The 27,311-nt window shown below is 55.7% G+C and overlaps 3 protein-coding genes across 6 annotated transcripts; 1 reads left to right on the top strand and 2 right to left on the bottom strand.

Annotated features, from left to right (window-relative positions):
• Positions 1-6,246: 6,246 nt before the first annotated feature.
• On the bottom strand, positions 6,247-7,958 carry LOC105469683 (G protein-coupled receptor 152). The gene is made up of 2 exons (XM_071074162.1): positions 6,753-7,958; positions 6,247-6,689 (listed from the first exon to the last, which is right to left on the bottom strand). Exons 1-2 carry the CDS (start codon positions 7,956-7,958, stop codon positions 6,477-6,479), a joined length of 1,419 nt encoding a protein of 472 aa, XP_070930263.1. The 3' UTR covers positions 6,247-6,476.
• A 984-nt stretch (positions 7,959-8,942) lies between these two features.
• Positions 8,943-16,930, top strand: LOC105469682 (calcium binding protein 4). 2 transcript variants are annotated; one of them, XM_011721063.2, is made up of 6 exons: positions 8,965-11,622; positions 12,021-12,051; positions 12,131-12,274; positions 13,397-13,506; positions 14,194-14,341; positions 14,454-16,930. In XM_011721063.2, the coding sequence occupies exons 1-6, from the start codon at positions 11,257-11,259 to the stop codon at positions 14,480-14,482; spliced, it is 828 nt and encodes a 275-aa protein (XP_011719365.2). In that variant the 5' UTR covers positions 8,965-11,256; the 3' UTR covers positions 14,483-16,930. The 2 variants fall into 2 exon arrangements, with proteins under 2 accessions (XP_011719364.2, XP_011719365.2); XM_011721062.2 differs by having other exon boundaries at positions 8,943-11,622; positions 14,194-16,930.
• Positions 16,931-20,505: 3,575 nt separating this feature from the next.
• Positions 20,506-26,042, bottom strand: LOC105469684 (transmembrane protein 134). Of its 3 annotated transcripts, XM_011721065.2 has the most exons (7): positions 25,803-26,042; positions 24,834-24,898; positions 24,312-24,401; positions 24,123-24,199; positions 21,245-21,289; positions 20,992-21,045; positions 20,506-20,863 (listed from the first exon to the last, which is right to left on the bottom strand). In XM_011721065.2, the coding sequence occupies exons 1-7, from the start codon at positions 25,974-25,976 to the stop codon at positions 20,781-20,783; spliced, it is 588 nt and encodes a 195-aa protein (XP_011719367.1). In that variant the 5' UTR covers positions 25,977-26,042; the 3' UTR covers positions 20,506-20,780. The 3 variants fall into 3 exon arrangements, with proteins under 3 accessions (XP_011719367.1, XP_011719368.1, XP_070930264.1); XM_011721066.3 differs by lacking the exon at positions 21,245-21,289; XM_071074163.1 differs by lacking the exons at positions 20,506-20,863; positions 20,992-21,045; positions 21,245-21,289 and adding an exon at positions 21,848-21,973.
• Between the last annotated feature and the right edge of the window lie 1,269 nt (positions 26,043-27,311).

The following is a 27,311-nucleotide window of genomic DNA, read 5'->3' as shown; positions in this document are numbered from 1 at the left end:
GGATTACAGGTGTGAGCCACTGTGCCCATCGAGAAAACAGCAGTGTTTATGGAATGAGTGGAAGACCCAGGAGTCCCATTTTTCGGGGTAAACACCTGTGCATTCTGCCGAGCCTTCTTATTACAAGTCGAAAGGGGGCCATGGCCAGCAAGTACCTTGCACCTTGCCTTCTTTTCTCCACCATCTCCCTTGGAGGCCTGGAAATCCATTCACAGGCCTCTGTCTTCCTCTAGCCAGCTCCTGTGACAAGGAGCCCAGACTAGCCTCTCCAGATCCACCCCATCCCATTCCACACGTGGAGTGTACCCCTGCTCCCTTAGGCCAGCGACTCTGGGGCACTGGCTACTTCCCTTATTCCTTCCTTGAGCATCCACTGCCCTGGCTGACCGATGGCACCGTCCCTTTCCTAGAAAGAGACGGGTGGAGGAGGAAGCGGGGAAAGAGCAGAAGCCACAGGAGCCTTGTCTCTGGCTACAAGAAGCCCCCACTGTGTGTCTGAGAGTTACCTCGGGCTTGTCCCCCATCTCATTCCCATCACCACACCCCATTGAGGAAACAGGCACAGAGAGGTGCGGTGCCCGCCTGCTTGGGTCCAAAGCCCTTGCTTTTCCTACTGCTGTATAAACCCTGGGGCTGGAAGGATCTAGATCCCACCCACCTTCCTTCCCACCCCAAGACCTGGGCACATCCTGTTCTCTCCATCTGGAAACTCTTTCCTCAGATCCCAAAAAGTCTCCATTCCCCACTCAATCCAGGTCTCTGGTCAGATGTCACCTCCTCCTAGGGCTCTCACGGACCACTCCTCACCCAGCCACTCTCTGGGCCTTGCTTGTCCTGACTGCATTGTTCTTTTTTTTTGGAGACAGGGTCTTGCTCTGTTGCCCAGGCTGGAGTGCAGTGGCATGGTCCTAGCTCACTACCACCTCACACGCTGGGGCTCAGTCCTCCCACCTCAGCCTCCCAAGTAGCTAGGACTACAGGCACGCAGCACCTTGCCTAGCTAATTTTTATTTTTGTAGAGATGGAGGTCTCCTGTGTTGCCCAGGCTGGTTCCAAATTCCTGGCCTCAAAGGCCTCAAAAAATCCTCCTGCCTCAGCCTCCCAAAACTCTGGGATTACAGGTGTGAGCCACCACCCGGCCTGTGTTCTTCTGCGGCGCCGCCTGATGTGCATCAGGTGCTTATTGGTGTATGTGCTTTGTGTCAGCCTCCACCAGAATGTCAGCAAATCGAGGGGAAGGACTTTGCCTATCTTCCTACTGTATTCCCAGCACCTAGAACAAGACCCAACACTCGGTATGAGATCAAGTAATGTATGAGGAATGAATGAATGAGCAGCAACCCTGAATGTAGAATTGAACAATATTCATAATCACAACTCTCAGAATCAATGAAGGAGAGGGAAGGAAAGGCATTTCTCACCTGGAGAAGGAGTGAGTCTTCCAGACGGCAGCAGGAGACTGGCCCCCTGGGATGTGGTAGGCAGGAGGTGTGTGACTGGGCAATGTCTTTGGGCTGAGCCCACCTTCATGCTCATTTTCTCTAACACAAAATCCTCCTCCATGGGCCACTAGGAGAACTCTTTTTTTTTTTTTTTTTTTGAGACAGAGTCTTGCTCTGTTGCCCAGGCTGGAGTGCAGTGGCGCAGTCTCGGCTCACTGCAACGGAAACCACCTTTGCAAAACTGTGAGACAGTGAAAGAGATCTAACTTAACTGAATCCATCTTGCTTCTTTTTTTTTTTTTTTTTTTTTTTTGAGACGGAGTCTTGCTCTGTCGCCCAGGATGGAGTGCAGTGGCCGGATCTCAGCTCACTGCAAGCTCCGCCTCCCGGGTTTACGCCATTCTCCTGTCTCAGCCTCCCGGGTAGCTGGGACTACAGGTGCCTGCCACCTCGCCCAGCTAGTTTTTTTGTATTTTTTAGTAGAGACAGGGTTTCACTGTGTTAACCAGGATGGTGTCGATCTCCTGACCTCATGATCCGCCCGTCTCGGCCTCCCAAAGTGCTGGGATTACAGGCTTGAGCCACTGTGCCCAGCCTCCATCTTGCTTCTAATCTCTAAGCTGTCCTTGTTCATTTCTGGGTGTAGGTTGAACTAATTTTGGGAGAAACTTAGTTTATAAACAAAGACGGTAACAGCCCTTTCCCAAAGCAGACTTCCTCGTTGCCTGGGGACTAGATTGCCTTTGTAGGACTAACATTAGCCACAAGATTAGAAATTATGGTTTAGGGCCAGGTATGGTGGCTCACGCCTGTAATCCCAGCACTTTGGGAGGCCGAGGTGGGCGGACCACCTGAGGTCGAGAGTTTGAGATCACCCTGGCCAACATGATGAAACACAGTCTCTACTAAAAAATGCAAAATTAGCTGGGCGTGGTGTGCATGCCTGTAATCCCAGCTACTCAGGAGACTGAGGGAGGAGAATCGCTTGAACCCGGGTAGTGGAGGTTGTGGTGAGCTGAGATTACGCCATTGCATTCCAGGCTGGGCAACAAGAGCAAAACTCCATCTCGAAAGAAAAGAAATTATGGTTCAGGAGTCAGGCAGCTGGAGACTACAAGATTCGGATCCTCCCTAAGCTGCTCCTAAGATCAGCGCTTGAGATATTTTGCAGACCCTGCACTTGATGGATCAGCTGGTACCACCCAGATCAATAAACTGGCTCCTCTGATCTTGTGGCCCCCACCCAGGAACTGCCTCAGTGCAAGATGACAGCTCTGACTCCCTGTGATTTCATCTCTGACCAATCAGCACTACTGGTTCACTGGCTTCCCCCACCCACCAAGTTATCCTTACAAACTCTGCTCCCCAGATGCTCAAGGAGACCAATTTGAGTAAGAATAAAACTCCAGTCTCCCGCACAGCCGGCTCTGCATGAATTACTCTTTCTCTATTGCAATTCCCCTGTCTTAATGAATCAGCTCTGTCTAGGCAGCAGGCAAGGTGAACCCCTCGAGGGGGTTACACAACCTGTGTCTCCCGGGTTCAAGCAATTCTCCTGCCTCAGCCTCCCGAGTAACTGGCATTACAGGCATGCGCTACCACGCCCGGCTAATTTTTTGTATTTGTAGAGACGAGGTTTCACCATGTTGGCCAGGCTGGTCTTGAACTCCTGACCTCAGTTGATCCGCCTGCCTTGGCTTTCTAAAGTGCTGGGATCACAGGTGTGATTCACCGTGTCTGGCCTGAGAACTCTTCTTTATTCTGCAAAACCCTTCAGGCATTCCACCCCATCCTGTCCCACAGGTGGAGTCTGCCCCACCTCCCTCAGGCTGGCGGCTTTGGGGTACCAGCTACCTCGCTTATTCCTTTCTTGAGCATCCACTGCTCTGGCTGACCAAGGGTGATGGTCAGCACTGCTCTTTCTCCTGGATAGAAATCACCCATTATGGGTGGGATTCCCCTTGGGGTCCTTGGAAGTGGGGCTGGCCCACTCCCCAAGAGGTGGGGTTTGGAGTGTGGACCAGAGCTGAAGGCAAGCAGCTGGTGCTGAGGTTTTATTTCCCAATCTGCCTGCCATGCTGAAAAGGCTCTGGGAGCCCTGCCCAGGAAAAGGGAGAAGGGCACTGTGGAGTGCCCCAAGGGGGACCAGAGTCCAGGCCCTGAAGCTCAGAGTGTGGACTTCAATGGGATGGGGAGAGCAAGAGCTTCCCTTGTGGAACAGGAGGCAGTGCCGTGGTGGGGAGGCCTGGGGGGCAGGCAACCTGCCACTCAGGTGCTGGCCTGTGGCTCAGTATTGGTCCCAGGGCTGAGTGAGACCAGGGGGTGCCCACTGCTGTCATCAAATTAATGGCTTGACGATCACGAACGCTTCATAGGGATTCACAGTCCTGCAAGATGGATTCCATTATTAAGACCCTCATTTTACAGATGAGGAAACTGAGTCCCAAAGAGGCTAAGAGCTTTGTGGAAGGTCACACAGCCTGTGGGTGGTGGAGCCAGGATTCAGACAACCCCTGATGGTCACCAGAGAGTGCACCTTTTTTTTTTTTTTTTTTTTTTGAGATGGAATCTCGCTCTGTCGCCCAGGCTGGAGTGCAGTAGTGCGATCTCGGTTCACTGCAAGCTCTGCCTCCCAGGTTCATGCCATTATCCTGCCTCAGCCTCCCGAGTAGCTGGGACTACAGGCGACCACCACCACGTCTGGCTAATTTTTTTGTATTTTTAGTAGAGAAGGAGTTTCACCGTGTTAGCCAGGATGGTCTTGATCTCCTGACCTCGTGATCTGCCCACCTCACCCTCCCAAAGTGCTGGGATTACAGGTGTGAGCCACCATGCCCGGCCAAGAGAGTGCGCCCTTTTTTTTTTTTTTTTTTGAGACGGAGTCTCGCTCTGTCGCCCGGGCTGGAGTGCAGTGGCGTGATCTCGGCTCACTGCAAGCTCTGCCTCCCGGGTTTACGCCATTCTCCTGCCTCAGCCTCCCGAGTAGCTGGGACTACAGGCGCCCGCCACCTCACCCGGCTAGTTTTTTTTTTTTTTTGTATTTTTTAGTAGAGATGGGGTTTCACCATGTTAGCCAGGATGGTCTCGATCTCTTGACCTCGTGATCCGCCCGTCTTGGCCTCCCAAAATGCTGGGATTACAGGCTTGAGCCACCGCGCCCAGCGAGAGTGCACCCTTAACCCCACCCAGGTGGCTCCAGAATGGAAGGCTGGCCAGAAGGCATCTAGCTAGTGCCCAAGAAATACTGGATGAATGAATTCAATAAATTCATGCCTGGCCAGAAATCTCTCTCCCATGGGCCTCAGTGCCCAAAATTCCATCACTACGACTATGCTTCTGGTATCACCACCACCACCGCCCACGGCACTTCCCATCCCTGGGCTCAGTCAGTGATCAGAACTGCCAAGCCTGCAAGGGGAACATGATCACTCCATTTTACAGAGGAGAAAATGGGTTGAGAGGAAGTTAGTAACCAGAACCCAGACCTGACTGTATCACCCTAGGCTGCCTGCACTGTCTGCTGCGTTTGGAAAATGCAGGTGTCTCTGGGAAGGGTTGCACATCAGACATCATTGTCATTTATACCTGCTGGGAAGGGCATCTCAGTTGCTGAAGGTCACGATACTGAGCTAATGGGATAAGGGGGTATGACTGGAACACTGGGGGTCGGTGTTCCGCAGGTGTGGTGGGTGCCAGGAGAGGATGATGGGTAGGAAAAGGGAAGTGGAGTGGGGGTTGGAAGATAAACCTTCAGCACTTCTAGTTTTTTCTGCAGCATCAGCAGCTTGAGAGGGAAGAACTGGTTCTGCCCTAGAGAGGCTGTGTGACCTCTGGGAGCCTTTGCCCTTTATAGAACCACTGGTGCCCTGAGCTGTGTGTGCTTGGACAACTTCCCATCTGTGCACTTGGGCTCAGACAGAGGGAGGCTGCTATTCAGGCAGGATAGGGGCCCTCTGTACCTGCAGCCCCCACAGAGAATCTAGTGCTGCCCTCCACGGGAGGTGGGGAGCAGGCGGATGCTAATCGAACTTTTAAATAGAGTCAGACTTTGAAGTCCTCTGCAGGCCCCCAAAGCACAGGGGCGGCCCTCTGATCTTAGGCCACCTGGGTGTCTGCAGCCCAGACTGGTCACAAGATCCCAGATGCCTGGGCCAGGTGGTGGCTCTCCCTGCTGCCTCCTCCATCCATCCCCAGCCTCTAAAGGGACATCCCTCTATGTGGATGAAGGAGAAGAAAGGCCAGTTTGCCAAGCCCCTCCGTGCGCCAGGCTCTTGTGGGTGCCTTACACACTTTCTCATTTCATCCTCTCAATAGCCGATGACACGGGAGCTTGGAAGGTGAAGTTGCTCCTCCAGAGTCGCTCAGCTGGGACATGGCAGAGCTGGGTTTGAATCCAGGCTAGGCAGCTCTTGCCTCTTCTGGCGCCTTGCTGAGGGAGGCCCTGCCCCAGCCTCAGTGACTGTTGGGGGAAGGGGACTGGTGGACCAGGCTTGGCCATGCCAGGCCAGCTTGTGGGTCACCGGGGCCTCAGGCTCCTGCTTGGGGCTGGTGGCTCCTGTGAGGCCCTCTTCTCTGCAGGGACTTTTTTGTTTCACATCCTTGTGTCCAGGCCCAGAGGAGGAGAGGGAGGGAAGGACCAAGGGGAGGTCAGGTCAAGCCCGGGGAAAGTGCCCCCTGTTGTCCTGCAGGACTGAGGCCCAGGGGAGAGTTGTCAGCAGGGTCTGGGGTGTTGAGGGACAGAACCCTGCAAGACGCCATTAGCTGTGGTTCGGAGGCTGTTGGGCAACTGTGTGTGTGTTGGGAGCAACCATGGAAAAGACTGGTGGCTGGGAGCAGGGGACGCTGACATGGAACTGCCTGCGACTTTTGGCTGGTTTGTTTCCCCTCCCTCAAGTCCTCCTTCCAGGCCCCAGGGACTCGGCAGGGTTTTTAAGGACAACGCCGTCCGCAGCTCCCCACCTGTCTGACTGGCTGGTTCCTCTGTCTCCCCTGTGCTCTCTCACCGCTCTCGTGGGCCTGGGCGTTCCTGGACTTTCACGTGGGGCCTGCACCCTGGGCCATCTCTGGCGGGGTGCCACTGGGGCTTTCTCCTTCAGAGACAGGAGGTGTGGCTGGGTCCTCAGGGGCCCCTGGGGTGGGATGTGAGGATGGGGCTGGGGAGGCTTCATCACAGGGACTGGGCACACTGGCAGCGGCTTCAGGGGTCTGGACCTTAGTGTCTGACTGTGGCTGGGCCGTGAGGTTCAGCTGTGGCTGGGCCACAGAATCAGACTGTGGCTGGGCCATGGGGTTCAGCTGTGGCTGGGCCACAGAATCAGACTGTGGCTGGGCCATGGGGTTCAGCTGTGGCTGGGCCACAGAATCAGACTGTGGCTGGGCCATGGGGTTCAGCTGTGGCTGGGCTGTGGGATCTGATCGTGGCTGGAGTATGGGGTTCACCTGAGGCTGGGCCACAGGATCCATCTGTGGCTGGGCCTCTGCCATCGGCTCTGGCAGAGTTGGACCCTGAGAATCCAGCTGGGTCTGTGGCTCAGCTGGCGTGAAGCTGCCCGGCCGCTCCTCGCAGAGAGCTGCCGCGAAGGACGAAAGCACAGAACGCAGCAGGGTCCGGAGGTCGGCACTGGCCATGAGGCAGAGGAAGGGGCTGAGGCAGCTGTTGAGCAGGATCAGGTAGTCGGAGTAGACCAGGGCTTCCCAGAGCAGGTAGCCGGAGTATATGTCCCACAGGAAGGCCAGGTAGAGCAGCTGGGCCAGCTGGTAGGGCAGCCTCAGGACCACGTAGGCCGACAGAATGGTCCTGGCCACACGGGCGAAGCCCTGGCAGGCTGCGGGCTGTTGTTGGCGGCGGCAGGTGCGACAGGCTGTGGCCTGGGTGAGCACATGGCAGACGAGCAGCAGGAGGAAAGGCAGGAAGCCCCCCAGGACCTCCAGCATCCGCAGCGACAGCTCCTCGCTGTCCCAGAAGTCCAGGCAGATGACCAGGTCGTACCACCAGACGGCGGCCTCAGGGAAGACCAGCCAGGGCACGCTGAAGAGTGTGGCCAGCACCCAGACCCCGGCGCAGACCCAGAGGGGCAGGCGGACTGGGCGGTGGCCAGGGTACCAATGTGGGCACAGCGCCAGCAGGCAGCGGTCCAGGCTGAGGGCAGCCAGCAGGAAGAGGCCGGAGGAGTAGGACACACCCCACAGGAAGTAGTAGAAGCGGCAGGCGGCTGTCCCCAGTGGCCAGTGCCCCCCATGCTGGATCTCCAGGATCTGGAAGGCCGCTGCTGCCAGGAACAAGAAGTCAGAGAGGGCCAGACTGAGCAGGAGCAGCGCCAGACGCGTGCCCGCTCCATGCCGGGCCTGGGAGCCAGCCAGCCACGCCATCAGCCCATTGGCTGGCAGCCCAAGGAGCAGCAGGGCCACCAGGAAGACCGTGTCCCAGCCACCCTGGGGGTAGGAGTCTTCATCATCAAGCTCCGTGCGGGGCCCGTGGCCGGTGGCACCCAGGTTGGCTTCCATAGTAGTGTGCATTTGGGGTCCCTGGAGTCCTGCTGGACACGGAGTGGGTGCCTGGTGAATCAGTGATGGTGTGAATGACTGAGTATGGGAGAGACGGTGCTGTGTGTCTCCAGGCAAGTCGCCATCCCTCCCTGCGCCATTGTCATCGCCTTGTGGATAGTTATCCTCTGCCACGGACTTGAAGTGGGTGACCTCATGGAGTCCTCATACAATCTACTTTACAGGCGAAGAGAGGAAAGTTCAGAGAATCAGTGAAGGTAGGAAGGGAGGTGCCAGGGCTCAACCCAGACTTTTCTTTCTTTTTTTTTTTTTTGAGAGACAGGGCCTTGCTCTATTGCCCAGGATAGAGTGTAGTGGCACAGTCCCTGCAGTCTCCACCTCCTGGGCTCCAGCAACCCTCCCATCTCAGCCTCCCTAGTAGCTGGGACTACAGGTGTGCACCCACTACTCTTAAAATTTTTAGTAGAGACAGTCTCACTATGTTGCCCAGGCTGGTCTTGAACTTGTGAGCTCAAGTGATCCTCCTACCTTGGCCTCCTAAAGTGTTGAGATTACAGGCGTGAGCCACTGTGTCCAGCCAGACTTAATCTTCTGCCATGTGGAATCCCACTGTGTCCGGGTAGACTAACCTGGAGACTTTCAAACATTGTTTTTTTTTTTTTTTTTGAGACGGAGTCTCTGCCGCCCGGGCTGGAGTGCAGTGGCCGGATCTCAGCTCACTGCAAGCTCCGCCTCCCGGGTTCATGCCATTCTCCTGCCTCAGCCTCCCGAGTAGCTGGGACTACAGGCGCCCGCCACCTCGCCCGGCTATTTTTTTGTATTTTTTAGTAGAGACGGGGTTTCACTGTGTTAGCCAGGATGGTCTCGATCTCCTGACCTCGTGATCCACCCGTCTCGGCCTCCCAAAGTGCTGGGATTACAGGCTTGAGCCACCGCGCCCGGCCTCAAACATTGTTTTTTTTTTTTTTTTTTTTTTTGAGACGGAGTCTCGCGCTGTCACCCAGGCTGGAGTGCAGTGGCCGGATCTCAGCTCACTGCAAGCTTCGCCTCCCGGGTTCACGCCATTCTCCTGCCTCCACCTCCCGAGTAGCTGGGACTACAGGCGTCCGCCACCTCTGCCGGCTAGTTTTTTGTATTTTTTAGTAGAGACGGGGTTTCACCGTGTTAACCAGGATGGTCTCGATCTCCTGACCTCGTGATCCGCCCGTCTCGGCCTCCCAAAGTGCTGGGATTACAGGCTTGAGCCACCGCGCCCGGCCTAAACATTGTTAATGGTATGGAATTTTGTCTTCAAGTAAAGTATTCTAAGGCTGGGCACAGTGGCTCACACCTGTAATCCCAGCACTTTGGGAGGATCACCTGAGGTCGGGAGTTCAAGACCAGCCTGACCAACATGGACAAACCCCATCTCTACTAAAAATACAAAATTGGCTGGCCGTGGTGGCACATGCCTGTAATCCCAGCTACTCAGGAGAATCGCTTGAACCTGGGAGGCAGAGGTTGCAGTGAGCCAAGATCGTGCCGTCGTACTCCAGCCTGAGCAACAAAAGCAAAACTCCGTCTCAAATAAAAAAAAGATTCTAGTGGAACTCCTATATGAAGTAAAAGGGGGTGCTCAAATTAAAGGAGGGAAGACTACCCCCTACCCCCCTAGGGTTCCAGGGAACACAGTTTGAAGACCATTTGGTCTGCTCATCACAAGGCCCCTTTATACCTACTCTCCTGGGCTTTGAGTGTTTAGGATTACAAGAAGTGAGGGCTCTGGTTCCCATGGGCCCAGGGAACCCAAAGGTAGGGAGTCTGGGGCAGTGGGAACCCCTCCCCTCCAGCGAGTGTCACTCATGGGCTCAGGATGAGGTCTGAGTCTCAGGACCCTGGCAGCCTGGGGCCAGGAGGGCCATCCTAGGAGCCCCTGGTGCCTCTCCAGCATCTTCCACCCCACCGTGACCCTCTCCTGCTTCCCACCGCTCGGGCAGGTGGTGACCCCTGTTTGTCTCCTGGAGCTGCTAAACGGAGAAGGGGAGGGGCTCTGCAGTGGGATGGTGGTGGGACAGTGAGGGTGAGGGGAATTGGGGGGCACCCAGACCTGGGATCCAAGAGGCCTGCAGCCCCACCCCGCCCTCCCCCACTGGCAGAGGGGATGGAGTTTCCTTTTGATGGCAACGAGAGCCCAGGTGGTGGTGCAGTCTGAGGAGGGAACAGATGCCCTGAAGGGCTGGCCCTGTCCATGGCCCATGGCTCCAGCCACTTGGCCTTTAGTTTGGTGCCCTCCACACTCCCAGGGTTCCTCCTCAGGCCGACCCCCTCTGCTGTCTCCATTCCCTACTGGATCAGAGCCCTGGGCACCCCCAGCCTGGGGCCCTGACCAGTGAGGGCTGGCTTACCTGGGAGACACAGGCCGATGGGTGGAAGGAGCAGGGCGTGCCTGCCTGCCCAGCGCTCCAGCTGTCCCCCCAGCCCTCACCGGGGCCTGCTGTGTGGCGCCTGGCGGCGCTAAGGCGGGTGGGCAGGAAACCCAAGCTGAGAGGACATCAATCATTCATGGGGCTGCTTGCCGGGAAACCCTAACCCTGGCCCAGTAGGGCCAAGTGACCAGCCAGACCCCCTCCCCCAGCCCTGATGGACCTGGACAGTCAGACCCTCCTCCTCAGGGCTTCTCCAGCCCAGGGCAGACTCTAAGACTCCAAGGTCCACCTCCTCCCACATCACCCGCCGTGCTCCTCAATACGGCATTCGAGGCATCTGTGATCTGGTCTCTTTCTCCATTTCACATGCCCTCTGCTCTGGCCAGGATGTCACCCATCGGGGGTCCCAGTGGGCCACTCGCTCATCCTTTCCCACCTCCCAGCTGTTGTCCACATGCCTCCTCCCGCCTGAGGTGCCTTCCCTGGTCCTCTCTGCTAACGAAAGCCTCCGCCCATGTCACAACTGGGCTGAGTCTCTGCACCCCGGCATTATTCCCCATGTTTTATAGATGGGGAAACTGAGGCCGGGAGGGGAATTTGCTGGATCCCCCAGCTAGTAAGTGGCAGATCTGGCATCTGAGGCTCATGGCAGCCACCACGTCCTGGTGCCCCTTGCTTCTGACCAAGGACAGTTCTCTGGACCCATCTGGCTCTGCCCTGGCCAGTCCTGAGGCAGAAGACTGGGATTAGGGCTGAGGCTGCCTGCCTCACTTACCCTAATCCCCCTCAGAGCCCGATCCTAGGCTCTCACCTCTAAGAGTGGGGGTGCATAAGCAGCTTTATGGGTCCTGAAAGTCAAGGGTGCCCAGGGGTGATTTGTCTCTGAGCCCTGTTATCCCTCCCCCATGGCCACAGAGCAGGCAAGGGGGCAGCACGGCCCAGACCCGGCCACTGGCCCTCAGAAGCCCCCTGCAGGGGTTGTGACTCCCAAGAGTGATGCAGAGGAGCCCCCGCTGACCAGGAAGAGGAGCAAGAAGGAGAGGGGGCTCCGAGGGTCTCGAAAGCGCACTGGCAGCTCTGGGGAGCAGTCAGGCCCCGAGGCCCCGGGGAGCAGCAGTAACCCTCCGAGGACTGGAGAGGGCCCAGTGGGGGCACCCCCTGCATCCCCTGGGCCGGCCTCTTCTCGCCAGTCCCACCGACATCGTCTTGACTCCCGGCATGACGCTGCTCAGAGGATGTACGGGCCCCTGCTCAATCGAGTCTTCGGGAAGGTTAGGTGGGACCTGGGTTGGGCTGGGGGTCCTGGGGATGGGGCTGGAGACACACCCCTTGGGCTCAGCCCACTCTGCCCCTGGGAGGCCCTCTGCCTGTTCTGCCCCAGACTAAGCCTGGGCTGTGGGGCAGGGTTGCTGCGGTTTGGGGTAGGGTGGGTCTTAGGCCAGCGTGTGCGGTGGGCAGAGCCAGCATTCACACCAGGGCTCTGTGGGAGCTCCAGGCCCCAGGAGCACAAAAGGGAGCTTGCTCCTTCTGGGTCCCACGAGGCTTCAGCGTCCTTCTTCTACCCTGATGGGGCTGGGCCCTGCCCAGACCAACATGAGTAGGGGATGGAGGAGGAAGGATGACAGAGCCGTGGCTGACCCTGGGGACATCCTGGACTCTCCCTCTGCAGGACCGCGAGCTGGGCCCCGAGGAGCTAGACGGTGAGTGGCTCTTGCGGCTGGCAGGGGTGGGAGCTGTCCCTGAGTCTGGCTGCCTGGGCCTGACCTCCCTCCCCCACAGAACTTCAGGCCGCCTTTGAGGAGTTTGACACTGACCGTGACGGCTACATCAGCCACCGGGAACTGGGTGACTGCATGCGGACCCTGGGCTACATGCCCACCGAGATGGAGCTCCTGGAGGTCTCGCAGCACATCAAGATGCGCAGTCAGTGTGGGAGCCTGCCCACCTGGGCAGCCTGCATGGTTCAGGGGGTTACGAGGGGCTGGCAGGAGGTGGCCCTTGGGAGTCCATTGGGGTGCTGGTGGGAGTGAGGGAGTGTGGCGGTGTCCAGGCAGGGGCACCGGGTTCAAGCTCCTGCCTGTCTGTGTGGGAAGGCAGGCCAGCAAGTCAGTCTGGAGACCCAGGAGAGCCCCTTGGGGCTCAGGTTCAGGACCCTGGCTCGGGATGTCTGTTGCCATGGCCGCTGTACACATTTGCTCCTTCCACCCAAGCCCTTCCTGCCTCGCTGACCCAGAAGCCCCTGACTCAGTGATAGAGTTCTTTCCACTGGTATTAGTCACCTGGCACCCTTTCCTTCTCTCTCCCTGTGACCCTGCCTCAGCCCTGTGCCCTGGTGGCAGCTGCCTGAATCGGGGTTGCCCTGATGCGAGAGGACCCCAGCCACGCCTTGCGACTCAGTGTCTGATGGCAGGCACTGTGTGGTTCCCCTTCGCTGGTCTGTCCTCAGACAAATCTCGTATTCACTTCATTCCAGGACTCCGGCATTTTTTCCGTATAATTTCCAAAATGGGGATGTGATTTACAATTGAGGTGGACATTTAGTGTCATGCTTCTTTTCTATCCCCAAAGCAGTTGTGTGACCATGAGTGCTTTGTGTGACTGATGGCATCTTAGAACTGAGGCACAGACCGCATGCGTGTGTTCAGAAGTGGCATTTATTGCTGCCCACTGGGCTCCAGTACTTCATGGCCATGAACTTGAACCCCATGGAGTAGGCTCCTCGCCCCACTCCTAGGATGAGGGAGGGTCAGTAAGTCAGCCAGTGCCACGCACATCAGCAGCAGGGCCAAGACTTGCAGCGGGCACTATCTGGCTCCAAAGCCTAGTCTCTTCCTCGCACACTTGGGTTCTTTGCCAAGAGCAGCAGCAGCCCCGGCACCCCAGCAGCCAAGGACGGGGGCTCCGGCCTCTACTGCTGCAAGTGTGGACAGGGGTTTCTTCCTAGGTGCAGAGCCTGGGGGTGAGGGTGCCTGGCCTGTGGGATGTCCCTCCTTTGACTTCAGCCCTTATGCCCTCACCATTGTGACACTCTTCCTGGGTCCGCAGTGGGTGGCCGTGTGGACTTTGAGGAGTTTGTAGAACTGATAGGCCCAAAGCTGAGGGAGGAGACGGCGCATATGCTGGGGGTGCGAGAGCTGCGCATCGCCTTCCGAGAGGTGCGGAGTGTGGTGAGGTGGGCAGAGGGGGGCAGGGCTGGGTGGCATCCTTGCTGGCCTCTCACTCAGGTCTCAGCCTTGGGAAGGCCCAGAGCCCTGCAGGAGATGGGACTGGGGCCCAGGGATGGGTCAGAGAGGGTTCAGCTCACTCTCAGCTAGGGGATCCATCCAGGAGGACTTCCTGGAGCAGGAGGCAAACCACCTTGGTGTGGGAAGATGGGGAAGGTGTGCATGGGCAGAGATGGTGGGTGGGGGAGCATCTAGGTACAGGCAGTGGTAACAGTGGAACTGGCTGGCCGGGTGTGGTGGCTCAAGCCTGTAATCCCAACACTTTGGGAGGCCAACATGGGCAGATCACCTGAGGTCAGGAGTTCGAGGTCAGCCTGGCTAACATGGCAAAACCCCATCTCTCTTAAAAATATAAAAATTAGCCGGGGGTTGTGGTGGGCACCGGTAATCCCAGCTACTCAGGAGGCGGAGGCAGGAGAATCACTTGAACCCTGGAGGCAGATGTTGCAGTGAGCCGAGATCGCGTCACTGCACTCCAGCCTGGTGACAGAGCAAGACTCCATCTCAGAATAAATTAATAAAATAAAAAAATAGATAAAATAAAAAATAGAAGAGTGGAGCTGGCTGCAGGCTGAGGCAGCTTTGGGTGGGAGGGGCTGAGCCTTGCCGGGACCTTAGTTTGACAGGGACAGGGATGGACGAATTACGGTAGCGGAGCTGCGGGAGGCTGTACCGGCTCTGCTCGGGGAGCCGCTGGCGGGTCCTGAGCTGGACGAGATGCTCCGAGAAGTGGACCTCAATGGGGATGGCACCGTAGACTTTGATGGTGAGTCTCCTTCCCAGAAAACCCTCCCGTCCTTCCAGGGCCCAGGCTGAGCCCAGCACCTCCTGGGATCCCTGACGTGGACTGGCCCAAGCCCTGCCCTTCTCTCCTGCAGAGTTTGTGATGATGCTTTCCCGCCACTGAGGCTCCAGGAGGGAATATCTGTTGCCCCTGCGGCCCCAGACACCGGCCGGACCCAGACTACAGCCCTCCCGCAGGAGCCTCCAGGATGGAGATCGAGGAGACCCAGCAGCCCCCAGACTTCTTCTGTCCCTGAAAACACCTGGCCTCGAGGTCTGCTTGTTATGTTACCCACCCATCCTCATCCTTACCTCCCCCTACTCAAGCTGCCTGGAGAAGACCTGCCCTCAGCTGTCCACCGTTCCTCAGTGTGAGCAAGATTTGGGTCTCTCCAGACTCCTGGGAGGTAGGGAGTTGCCTGGCACTGTGGCATTCAGTGGGGACGCCCCAGTGGCATGATGAATGGAGAGGATGGCTGGACCCCTCCCACTACTTATATTTATAGGTTTTTTTTAATTGAATGAACTTGAGCCGGGTGTGGTGGCTCACACCTGTAATCCCAGCTGTTAGTGGGGCAGAAGCGGGAGGACAGCTTGAATCCAGGAGTTTTGAGACCTGCCTGTGCAATATATTGAGACCCCCGTTCTCCACAAAAAGGAAAAATAAAAGACAAAAAACAAACAAACAGGCCAGGCGCGGTGGCTCACGCCCGTAATCTCAGCACTTTGGGAGGCCGAGACGGGCGGATCACGAGGTCAGGAGATCAAGACCACCCTGGCTAACACGGTGAAACCCCGTCTCTACTAAAAACACAAAAATTAGCCGGGTGCGGTGGCGGGCACCTTAGTCCCAGCTACACGGGAGGCTGAGGCAGGAGAATGGCGTGAACCCAGGAGGTGGAGCTTGCAGTGAGTAGAGATTGCGCCACTGCACTCCAGCCTGGGTGATAGAGTCAGACTCCGTCTCAAAAAAAAAAAAAAAAAACCAAACAAACCCAAGCGTAAAAAAAGCGAGCTTGAAAGAAAGAAAGGGATGGCTCCATGTATCAAAGACAAAGAAATCGAAGCTGGGGTTGCAGGAGTGAGCTGACCCTGAGGGGTTTCAGATCCGCCTAGAGGCTTGGGCGCCTGGACTCCTACACCCATAAGTGACAGAAGAACTGTAGGAGTGTGGGGAGCAAGAAACAAACCCCCTGGATACATTTCAGGGTCTCCAAAGGCTAAGATATTAATCTGTCTGCACTGACCAGTTGGAGAAAGTGGCAAGGAACAGATGTTCAGGGCCGGGAGTGGAAACAGCTACCCTAAAGAGCCTGGAACTCCAGGGCCTGCCCTTCAAGCAGGAGTGTGGTCTCTCTCCAGCGTGTGAAAAGCTGAAAAAAACTGGAAAAAAACCCTGCTGCTCCCAAAGGGGAACTTGTGATAAAAACTACAGATTATCGGGCCAGGAGTGGTGGCTTACGCCTATAATCCTAGCACTTTGGGAGGCTGAGGCGGGTGAATCACCTGAGGTCAGGAGTTCGAGGCCAGCCTGGCCAACATGGTGAAACCCCATCTCTACTAAAAATACAAAAATTAACCGGTCGAGGTAGCACTCAGCTACTCAGAGGCTGAGGCAGGAGAATCGCTTGAGCCTGGGAGGTGGAGCTGCAGTGAGTTGAGATCACGCCATTGCACCCCAGCCTGAGCAACAGATCGAGACTCCGTCTCAAAAACAAAACAAAACAAAAAAAACCCTACAGATTATAAAAGTAAAGAAACCACCATGAAGGAGACGAGGCAGAGACAAAAGAGGACTGGCATATCAGTGTACATAATACAACCGCCTAAGAGACCACAAGATACATGCAAATAAAAGAGGGCTAAAAGGAGAAGAGAGATTAACATGCAGTAATAGAATAGCATCAACAGAGAACCGGAAGATTTAAAAAGTAACCCAACAGGCCAGGTGTGTGGCTCAGGCCTGGAATCCCAGCACTTTGGGAGGCCAAGGTGGGCGGGTTGCTTGAGCTCAGGAGTTCGAGACCAGCCTGGGCAATATGGTGAAACCCTGTCTCTACTAAAACTACAAAAATTAGATGGGCGTGGTTGTGCTTGCATCTGTGGTCCCAACTATTCTGCAGGCTGAGGTGAGAAGATCGCTTGAGCCCAGGAGGCAGAGGTTGCAGTGAGCGGAGATCACACCACTGCACTCCAGCATGGGTAACACACTGAGAATCTGTCTTTAAAAAAAAAAAAAAAAGCCACGGCTTCTGTTAAAAAAAAAAAAAAAAAAAAAAGAAAGAAAAAAAAAGAAAAAAATATATATAGGAACGAAAAAATAATGGATAAGCTAAACAGCAGATTAAACACAATTTAAAAATTAATGAAGAAGCTATATCTAATAGGTCACTTATAATGTAACACTGAGAGACAAAAAGATGGAAAATATTAAAGGGTAGGTAAAAGTCACTAGAAGACTGGGTGTGGTGGCTCATGCCTGTAATCCCAGCATTTTGGGAGGCTAAGGCAGGAGGATCACTTGAGGCCAGGAGTTTGAGACCAGCCCGGCTAGCAGCAAGACCCTGACTCTTGTATTTTTTTTTTTTTTTTAGTAGAGACAGGGTTTCACCATGTTGTCCAGGATGGTCTCAAACTCCTGACCTTGTGATTCACCTGCCTCAGCCTCCCAAAGTGCTGGGATTACAGGTGTGAGCCACTGCGCCCGGCCAGACCCTGACTCTTAAAAAAAAAAAAAAAGGCTGGGTGTGGTGTATGGTGGCTCATGCTTGTAGTCCCAGCTATTCAGGAGGCTGAGGTGAGAGAATCACTTGAGCCCAGGAGTTGGAGGCTGCAGTGATCATGCCACTGCACTCCAGCCTTGGTGACAAAGCAAGACCCTGCTTCAAAGAAGAAGACAGATAAGTCCTTGGGAGTCTCAGGTGGAGGAAATATATAGAGAATGAGCGATAAGCAATAATCAAAGAGATAATGGCTGAAATTTTTCCATAAAGACTTCCACAGACTTCAAGTCCCCAGACTGAAGGAACAAACTGAAGCCAGAGTAGGGTAAATAAAAATAAATGTATATGCCGGGTGCGGTGGCTCACACCTGTAATCCCAGCACTTTGGGAGGCTGAGGTGGACGGATCATGAGGTCAGGAGATCAAGACCATCCTGGCTAACACGATGAAACCCCCTCTCTACTAAAAATACAAAAAATTAGCCAGGCGTGGTGGCAGGCGCCTGTAGTCCCAGCTACTGGGGAGGCTGAGGCAGGACAATGGTGTGAACCCGGGAGGTGGAGCTTGCAGTGAGCCGAGATCTCGCCACTGCACTCTAGCCTGGGTGACAGAGCGAGACTCCATCTCAAAAATAAATAAATGAATGAATAAATAAATAAATAAGCATATATCTGGATATATCCTATTGAAACTGCAGAATAAAAAAAGCAAATCTTATTAAAAAAAGAGCTGCTCACGCAACCTGCTGGCGAAGTTTATAGTGCAAAGTCAAGTTACCAACAAATGAGTGTGGCTATGTCGGAAATGTAATAAATAATAGTAAAACTTCATTTATTGACATGGAAATTTGAATATTATCTAATTTTATGTTATAAAATCTTATTATTATTTGACTTTTCTCCAACCGTTACAAAATATAAAAACCATTCTGTGGACTATACCTTGCTGATTCCTAATGCAGACTTCTAATGATGGAAATCACCACTTCTGAAATTGCTTTCTGTTAGGATTGTAGAATGAAGTCTGGTGAGGTGGCTCAGGGGTTGGAGACCAGCCTGGCCAACATAGTGAAAACCTGTCTCTACTAAAAATACAAAGATTAGCTGGGCATGGTGGCATGTGCCTGTATCTTAGCTACTGGGAAGGCTGAGGCATGAGAATCGCTTCAACTGGGAGAGGATGCAGTGAACCGAGATTGTGCCACTGCACTCCAGCCTGGGAGACAGTGAGACGCGTCTCAAAAAAAAAAAAAAAGAAAAAAAAAAGAATGATAAAAAGTTGTTAGTTGCGATTCTGTGTTAATTGCCATTTGTTCATATTCAATGATTTTTGTCATTTTTCCTTTTTCCTATGTTTGTTCTGATTATATTTATTGAAATGTAATTTTATGTCTAACCTGATAAACTGGGGGCTTGTATTCTGCATTTTTATTTTTTTTTTGAGACAGAGTCTTGCTCTGTTGCCCAGGCTGGAGTGCAGTGGCCCAATCTCGGCTCACTGCAACCTCTGCCTCCCGGGTTCAAGCGATTCTCCTGCCTTAGCCTCCTGAGTAGCTGGGATTACAGGCGTGCGCCACCACACCTGGCTAATTTTTTTGTATTTTTCATAGAGATGGGGTTTCACCCTGTTGGTCAGGCTGGTCTCGAACTCCTGATCTCGTGATCCGCCTGCCCCGGCCTCCCAAAGTGCTGGGATTGCATGCATGAACCACCACGCCTAGCCTCTGTATGTTTATTTCATTTTTCTAGTTTTTAAAATTTTTGTTTTTATTTTTTTTTTAGATAGATCTCACTCTGTCTTCCAGGCTGGAGTACAGGGGTGCAATCATGGCTCACTGCAGCCTCCCAGGCTCAGTGATCCTTCCACCCCAGCTCCCCAAGTAGCTGGGACTATGGGCGCCCAACCATGCCTGGCTAATTTTTGTATTTTTTGTAGAGATGGGGTTTTGCCATGTTTCCCAGGTTGGTCTCGAACTCCTGGGCTCAAGTGATCCTCCCACCTTGGCCTCTCAAAGTGCTGGGATTACAGGCATGAGGCATCACACCCGGCTAGTTCTTCTTATGAAAGTACCGGACCATGATGGATTAGAAATAAAAACTGGTCCTTTACCACAGCTAGTTGGAAGACCACTGGTTTAGGAGTTCCTGCATCCAATGGGTACCCCCAAAGTGCCTTGAATGGGGGTTGAGGGTGGGAAGTCTGTGGGGCCTGGAAAGGTGGGAGCGACAGCAGGAGTCTGGGTGTCCATTCATCTAACTCAGAACCCTGAAGGCCCCGCTGTGTTGGGTGCTGCAGTGGTTCGTGGGACCCATGTTTCGGTGGGGGAGACAGACTGTGCGGGCAGGTGCACCAACAGGGCCTCCCAACTCTTGCTCACTCAGCCAGCCTCTTGGTTGGCTGGTAGGGGAGACCAGCTCAGTGCTGGTTTCCTTCTCCCTCCCCCACAGTGTCATGGGAAGAGCCCTGGGCCAGGGAGCTGGAGCCCTGGGTTATGTTTCTAATTCTACCTACCACCTGCTGGCTGTCCTTGGGCGAGTCAGTCCTCATCTGTAAAATGGGACTGAGGTAATGAAAATTATGAGATATAACCCGTGTTCACTGCTTAGCGCAGGGCCTAATGCCTTTTTTTTTTTTTAAATAGAGACGGGGTCTCACCATGTTATCCAGGTTGGTCTCGAACTCATGGGCTCAAGTGATCCTCCGACCTTGGCCTCTCAAAGTGCTAGGATTACAGGCTTGAGCCACTGCGCCTGGCCATCCTGGTGCCTTTTAACAACTTGGTAACTGGTAGCTACTATGATCTCAGATTTCAGGCTTCTCAAAGATTCTGTTTCTTGGTTCCTAAGATTCTGAAATGCTCTGATTTTCCAAAATTCTGAGATGGTTTGTTTCTAACATTCTACATTTCCAAATCTTTGATCACTGAGGGTGTCCGTCAGGCACGGCTTCCTATGCCCTCTGCCCCCAGGTTCTCCCAACCTCTGGGACTGGGAAGGAAGGCAGTGGGTGGAGGGGGCTGGGCCGCTGCCTTGGCATGGCCCACATTCAGGGCTGGCTGTGGCAGCCCAGGGCCCCAGAGCCAGGCTGGAACTAGGATACCAGCCTCCAGGTCCCAGGCCTGCGTCATCTCTGAGTGCTCTCGGCCAGGGCCACCAGACAGAGACGGGCTGGTTGAGTCATCCAAGGGCTGGGGGTGGGGCATGCTGTTCTGGCTGCCTCCTGGCTGGCAAAGCAGGCTTTCTACGGCCAGCTCTGCCCCTAACATGCCCCGTACCTTTGGGCAAGCCTCAGCATCAGGGCTGCCACGCGTTCGGTGGTACTCGAAGCCCTTCAGCCTCAGGGTCAGTCCTTGGGAGGGGGGCTGTGGTCAGGCTGGTGGGCTGGGCTAGTGGTAGCAGGGCAAGAGGAGAGCAATTGCCTCTGGTGGAATTAACTACTCTTTTATTAGCACAAAATAATAGCAACCTAGCAGCCGCATGGCCCGAGAATAAATTAAGGCACAGAGCAGGCGAGGGGCGGCTTTCCCAGGGCCAGGCCTGCATTCCCCAAACTTCCTGAGCAAACTCCCTAGGGGCTGGGGTTTTGAGGGCCCTGGAGGGCCTCTTCCCTTGAGATGAGGGGAACGGTACAGGGCGTGGGTCAGAGAGACGCCCACGTGGATGCAAGGAGTCCACGCTGCGCCGCGGTCACTTCTCGCGGTCACTTCTCGAAGTAGGGCAGGTAGAAGAACTGGAAGCCCCGGTGGCCCTTGACCGCGCAGTAGATGAAGATCACGTGATAGACTGTGGGGCGGGGCCTGTCAGCGCAGAGGCCCCTCCCCTCCCCACGACCCCGCCCTCAGTCCCGCTCCGCAGCCCCTCCCCTCCTCTCCCCGCGGCCCCGCCCCTTCCGCCTCGGTGCCCGCTCCCACCTCCAGGCACCAACAACAGGAAGCCCGGCACGAAGAAGATGGCGCTGGAGACACCTGCGGGAGGGACCACAGCCCGGTCAGGGCAAGGGGGCGGGGGCTGCGAGGCCTTCCGGGCTGCCGCTGACTGCCCGGGCAAGCCTCTCTCCCAGCTGAAAAGTGGCCGTGTACTGCCGGGAGGTGGGAGGGCTTGCCGTGGACCCGTGGACACAAGACAGGGGTGTCCTCTGCCTGTGGGGGCGGGAGGGTCGCTCACCTGGAGAGGGGGTCGCCTCCAGTCCCACGCCGACCAGGATCAGCACTGCACACAGACGGAGCCGCGGGGGTGGGGGCAGGAGCAGTGGTGAGGGCGGGGGCTCCCACCCCCAGCCCGGCTCAGCCCTAAGGAATGATGCCCCCCACCACCTGAGCTGAAGGTGCCCTAGGCAGAGACCCTCTCCAGGAAGCTCACCAAGCTCTGTTTCCAGAGCAAGGCACTGAGCAGGCCCTGGGAAGTGTGTGAAACTTGAGAGATTTTTATTTGCTCCTTGGGGTGGGCTTTTAGTCATTCAACAAACATTTATGGAACACCTACTGAGTGCCTGGTACTGGGAATTCCGCCGTGAAGGGCAGAAAAAGTCCCTGCCCTCATGGCCCATCCTTAGTGGAGGAACCAATAAGAACCTGAAAGCTAACAGTACAGGTGATCGGGATATGGGAGGTAAGAAGAGGACAGTACAGGAGTCCTGGGTCCCCAGTTAGAAGAGGGATGGGGGAATGAGGAGCTGGACTTTGGGCTCTGCAACAAAGGGGGGTAGTGAGCCCGGGAGAATGGGGGGCCACCATCGACTGCTGTGTGCTTTGTGCATTGCCCCGACTACTTCTAAAAGGGTGGGCCAGGTGCGGTGGCTCATGCCTGTAATCTCAGTGCTTCAGGGAGCCAGGGCAGGAAGATTGAGGCCAGGAGTTCGAAGCCAGCCTGGGCAACATAGCAAGATTCCCATCTCTAAAAAAAAAAAAAAATTAGCCCAGTCCAGGCATGGTGGCTCATGGCTATAATCCTAGCACTTTGGGAGGCTCACTTGAGTTCAGGAGTTCAAGACCAGCCTAGGCAACATAGTGAGACCTTATCTGTATTTTTTTTTTTTTTTTGAGACGGAGTCTCGCTCTGTCGCCCAGGCTGGAGTGCAGTGGCCAGATCTTGGTTCACTGCAACCTCCGCCTCTCGGGTTTATGCCATTCTCCTGCCTCAGCCTCCCGAGTAGCTGGGACTACAGGCGCCCGCCACCGCGCCCGGCTAGTTTTTTTGTATTTTTTTAGTAGAGACGGGGTTTCACCGTGTTAGCCAGGATGGTCTCGATCTCCTGACCTCGTGATCCGCCCGTCTCAGCCTCCCAAAGTGCTGGGATTACAGGCTTGAGCCACCACGCCCGGCCATCTCTATTATTATTATTATTATTATTATTATTATTTTATTAATTTTTTTTTTTGAGACGGAGTCTCGCTCTGTCTGTCGCCCAGGCTGGAGTGCAGTGGCGCCATCTCAGCTCACTGCAAGCTCCGCCTCCTGGGTTCACACCATTCTCCTGCCTCAGCCTCCCGATAGCTGGGACTACAGACACCCGCCACCACGCCCGGCTAATTTTCTGTATTTTTAGTAGAGACAGGGTTTCACCGTGTTAGCCAGGATGGTCTCAATCTCCTGACCTCGTGATCTGCCCACCTTGGCCTCCCAAAGTGCTGGGATTACAGGCGTGAGCCACTGTGCCTGGCCTCTATTATTATTAAAAAAAAAAAAAAATTTCCCTAGTCCCAGCTACTAGGGAGGGTCAGCTGGGCGGATGGCTTGAGTCCAAGCGTTTGAGGCTGCAGCGATCATACCACAGCACTCCAGCTTGGGCAACAGAACAAGACCCCATCTCTAAAAAAATAAAAAGGGCTGGGCATGGTGGCTTACGCCTGTAATACCAACACTTTGGGAAGCCAAGACGGGTGGATCACCTGAGACTAACATGGTGAAACCCCACCGCTACTAAAAAAATTCAAAAAATTAGCCAGGTGTGGTGGTGGGCACCTGCAATCCCAGCTACTCTGGAGGCTGAGGCATGAAAATTCCTTGAACCCAGGAGACGGAGGTTGCAGTGAGCTGAGATTGTGCCACTGCACTCCTGCCTGGGCGACAGAGCAAGACTCCTTCTCAAAAAAAAAGGGGGGGGTATAGGGTATGATGGGGGCTGGAACTCACTCCCTGCACCCTAGAAAGGCCCTCTAAGGAGCTCTGGTAGCCCCAGACTTGCCTTGCTGGGTTGAGAGGGGACAAATGAAAGAACTTGGCAGCACTACCAGGGCCGGTGTGCAGCGGTACTGGGAAGTGGCAGCCCCCTCCCATGCACTCAAACACCCAGAGAGGAGGCCAGATTGTGTGCTGGGGGCCTGGCTGGCTGGGAAGCCTTGGCATTCCTGGAGAAGCGGAGAGATGAGCCAGGGTAGCAGCCACAGTTGGTCCCTCCTTATGGGTCACTCGTGACCCCAACCCTGGATCCTTTCTGGGGACTCTGCCTCTTCTACCCCAAAGAACGAGGTGCCTGGGAGCCAGAGGACACCTGGTGTGAGATCTGCCTGCTCTGGACCAAAAGTTCCCCTATCTGAGCAATGGGTAGGAGAGGGGTGCTTGTCAGCGCCTAGATGCCAGATAAGGGGAAGTGCCAGGTGCCCTGCGGCTCTGCACTGGCTGGGAACTCGGCATCCCTGAGCCCCTACACGTGGCTCTTCTGGGCACCACCTCACTTGTAGGACTTCTGTAAGGTGGGAAAATAAAACTGCCCTGTACCTTGCCCAAAGTAGACACAGAATAAATGGTAGCTGCTACTCTTCTGTCCTCTAATGGATTAAACAGGTTAAATTTTTTAAAAAAGGAAAAGTCTCTGGAGTGATAAGCCAGGTTCCATTTTCAGCTATGTGTGATTTCCTGATTGTGTGCCCAGGTTGCAAGGCCTCTGTCTCCTCACCTGTAAACTGGGGCTGTGATGATGGCAGCCAGCTGCCCCCTCAGGATGCTGGGAGGCTCAGTGTCAAGGGGGAGGCAGAGCCTGAACAAAAGGAGGGCAGAGCCTCCCACGGGGCCCCTCTTGACTCCAACCCTCAGGGCCACTCACCCAGCCCCAGCAGCAGGAGCAGGAAGGAGGCCAGCACCACTCGACGGTTCTTCTGGATCAAAGGGTGTTGGGTCCAGCTGGGTGGCAGGAGAGCAGGGTGAATGTGAAGGAGGTGGAGGAAGGGGGTGCAGGAGGCTGCAGGGGTAGAGCCAGGGCTGCTTGGCTGGGGGCTCAGGTGGGCAGGCTTACCTGCAGCAGGTGTTGTAGGAGCGCTGGGTGCCGCTGCTGATGGTGCTAAAGGACCATTGGGAGCTGCGGATGGAAGTTCGGCCAGAATCCCTGTAGGACAGGCGCCCAGTGAGGGGCAGGGAGGCAAGGATGGGGTCGCTTTGGGACAGAAGTCCTGATGAAGTACAGGGTGTGGTGCAGGGACTGGGGCTGGCCCCTTGCAGGACAGTGGACTCTGAGAGGCCTCGGTGGGTGAGGATGAATTTAGGGACTGGGGATGAGCTAGGGGTGTCTTTAGGACAGGTGACCTATATGAAGGTGGGGGCCAGACCAGACTAGGGGTTTCTGAAAGAGGTGAGTACAGCTGGGCACTAGGGTAGGGTGACCCTGCAGTATAGGGGACCCTGTGAGGAAAGTGAGGGTCAGACTAGGAATCAATAGGACAGGATGGAAGTGAGTGAAGTGGGGTGGGCGACTGAGCAGGGTCCCTGGGGATAGGAGCTGGGGCTGGGGTACAGGGTTGGGTCCCCACCTGGCCCTAACCTGGTGCTGACTCCCCCATCCGGCTCCGGAGAGATCTGGGCTCCATCCTCATCGTTCTCCAGGTTCTGTTGCAGAACACAGGTCTCAGGAGGGTTGCTAGGCTGGGGCCCTTCCTCATCCCTTCCCAGGGAGAGAAAGCAGGCCTGCACAACCACTTGCCTGGCCCTCCGCCCTCCCTGCAGAACGGGTTTGGTGAATCACAGAAACCAGGTAGGAGGTGGGTGGATGCCAGGGCTTTGGGGAGCAGGAGCCTGCACGGGTCCCAGGGAAAGGAGAGCTCCCAATTTTGGGAGTCAGGGTGGAGCTCTCATTCAGTGGCCTAGAATGGGAGCTTGGGAATTGGGGTGCCAGGGAAGGCCAGGCCCAGGGTTCCCAGGTTCAAGGTACAGGGATCTGGTCCAGGTCTCCAAGAAAAGCAGCCTAGGGTTGGTGGAGGTTTTCTGGGAAAATGGGGATTGATTTCTGGTTTAGTGGGAGCCAAAGGGTGGGCAAGGACTGGTCATGTCAGAGGGGCTCCAGCTCTTAGGGGTGATGGTGGAATTAGGGTGAGGGCTTTCAGAATAGAGAAAGGCGTGCGGGTTCCCATCAGCTTAGCTGGCCTGGGGCACAGGGGATGCTCCTGCGTGTGGGCAAGGTCTGGTTCAGATACAGAGGAGCTCCCCCAACCCAGCGGGGGCCAGGGGCGATACCCAGGATGAGTAGGGAATCGGCTGGGTTCCCCAGCTGGAGTTGAGGGATGAGCTCCTGGGCCTGGGCTGTGGACTCTTCCCGGCTGGCTGGGGCCCGGTATCGGAACTGGGAGGGCCTGGGCAGGGCTGTGGATTAAGAGTCACGTCCGGGGGTGGGGGGGCGGTCTCGCATTTCAGCTGGGGCCTCTAGGCAGATTCTCCCCCGAGTTGAGGCCTTTGGGGCCCGGCCTGGGGTCCCGTCCGGCCGGGGACAGGGGGTGAGGTGGACCGGGCGGTTCACCTGGTAGCGCAGCCGGGACTGCTTGTCCTCGTCAGCCACCTCGAACCGGGCCCGACGCTCGAAGTGCAGCGGCCCAAAGCGCGCGACCCCGCTGGCCTCGGGCCCAGGGCCCGCGTCCTCCAGGGACAGCTCGAAGGCATCATCAATGCTGAACTGGGGCCGGGCGGCGCTCATGGCCCCGGCCCGCTCAGGCGCCGTGCGCCGCCGCCATCTGCGCCCACACGCCCAGCGTCGCCGCGGCCCCGCCCCCACATGCCCCGCCCCTCCGGCCCTGGCTCCGCCCCACACGCCGGCACCGCCCCCGTTCGCCCTAAGCAGGCCAGAGCTGCCGAGCGCCGAGCGGGCTGATGGGTGGGAGCCTCTTCAAGACTGCGCGCGCCTGGCCAGTGACGCCACTCAGTGGCCGCCATGGCGAGCGACAGCCGATGCCGGGCTTTGACACAGCCCCCAGACCTGTAGGTGGGGGCCTTGGGGGGGCTCCACGCCCCAACCTCCAGGTCCCTGACAGGGCCTTTTGCACCGCAGCGTGTTCCTCGAGTGCCAAGGAGACTCCTGGAAACTGTTTCCCCACCTTACTCACAACAGCCCTGAACCGCAGGGGTACTCTCCCCATTTTTGCAAATGTGGAAACCGAGGCTCAGAGAGCTTATGTGTCTTCCACTTCTCCAGTCCAGTCTTCACGCAGCAGCCGAAGTGATCTTTTAAAACGAATCTTTTTATCTCTGTGTTATTCTTAAATGAAACCTTTTTAAAAAATTATGCTACTGGCCGGGCTCGGTGGCTTACTCCTGTAATCCCAGCACTTTGGGAGGCCGAGGCGGGTGGATCACTTGAGGTCAGGAGTTCCAGACCAGCCTGGCCAACAGGCGAAGAAACCCTGTCTTTACTAAAAACACAAAAAGTAGCCGGGCGTGGTAGCGCATGCCTATAGTCCCAGCTACTTGGGAGGCTGAGGCAGAAGAATTGCTTGAACCCAGGAGGCAGATGTTGCAGTGGGCCGAGACTGAGCCACTGCACTCCAGCCTGGGCGACAGAGCAAGACTCCATCTCAAACAAAACAAAACGGCCGGGCGCGGTGGCTCACGCCTGTAATCCCAGCACTTTGGGAGGCCGAGGCAGGCGGATCACAAGGTCAGGAGATCGAGACCACGGTGAAACCCCGTCTCTACTAAAAATACAAAAAAATTAGCCGGGCGCGGTTGTGGGCGCCTGTAGTCCCAGCTACTCGGGAGGCTGAGGCAGGAGAATGGCGTGAACCTGGGAGGCGGAGCTTGCAGTGAGCCGAGATCGCGCCACTGCACTCCAGCCTGGGCGACAGAGCAAGACTCCGTCTCAAAAAACAAAACAAAACAAAACAAAACAAAACAAACAAAAAACCTTCCCTTGGTTTTCCATTGCACTTAGAATAAAATCTGAACTCTTGGCAGGGCATGTGGCTCACACTTGGGGAGGCCGAGGTGAGTGGATCACTTGAGGTCAGGAGTCCGAGACCAGCCTGGCCAACAGGGT

The sequence above is a fragment of the Macaca nemestrina genome, chromosome 12 (genome assembly GCF_043159975.1).
Source record: "Macaca nemestrina isolate mMacNem1 chromosome 12, mMacNem.hap1, whole genome shotgun sequence".
Classification (NCBI taxonomy): domain Eukaryota; kingdom Metazoa; phylum Chordata; class Mammalia; order Primates; family Cercopithecidae; genus Macaca; species Macaca nemestrina.
The sequence above is the reverse complement of the archived record's forward strand: the minus strand, read 5'-3'. Positions and strand labels throughout refer to the sequence as shown.

Coding starts and splice junctions, on each gene's coding strand:
- LOC105469683 (XM_071074162.1), bottom strand. CDS start 7,958: ATGCACACTACTATGGAAGCCAACCTGGGTGCCACCGGCCACGGGCCC. Junction 6,690..6,752: donor CCCAGCCACAGTCTGATTCT/GTGGCCCAGCCA, acceptor GCCCAGCCACAG/CTGAACCTCACGGCCCAGCC.
- LOC105469682 (XM_011721062.2), top strand. CDS start 11,257: ATGGCCACAGAGCAGGCAAGGGGGCAGCACGGCCCAGACCCGGCCACT. Junction 12,275..13,396: donor GCAGCACATCAAGATGCGCA/GTCAGTGTGGGA, acceptor CTGGGTCCGCAG/TGGGTGGCCGTGTGGACTTT. Junction 13,507..14,193: donor TGCGCATCGCCTTCCGAGAG/GTGCGGAGTGTG, acceptor CCGGGACCTTAG/TTTGACAGGGACAGGGATGG.
- LOC105469684 (XM_011721065.2), bottom strand. CDS start 25,976: ATGAGCGCCGCCCGGCCCCAGTTCAGCATTGATGATGCCTTCGAGCTG. Junction 24,200..24,311: donor TCCTACAACACCTGCTGCAG/GTAAGCCTGCCC, acceptor CCTGCCACCCAG/CTGGACCCAACACCCTTTGA. Junction 21,046..21,244: donor GGAGGCGACCCCCTCTCCAG/GTGAGCGACCCT, acceptor TCCCTCCCGCAG/GTGTCTCCAGCGCCATCTTC.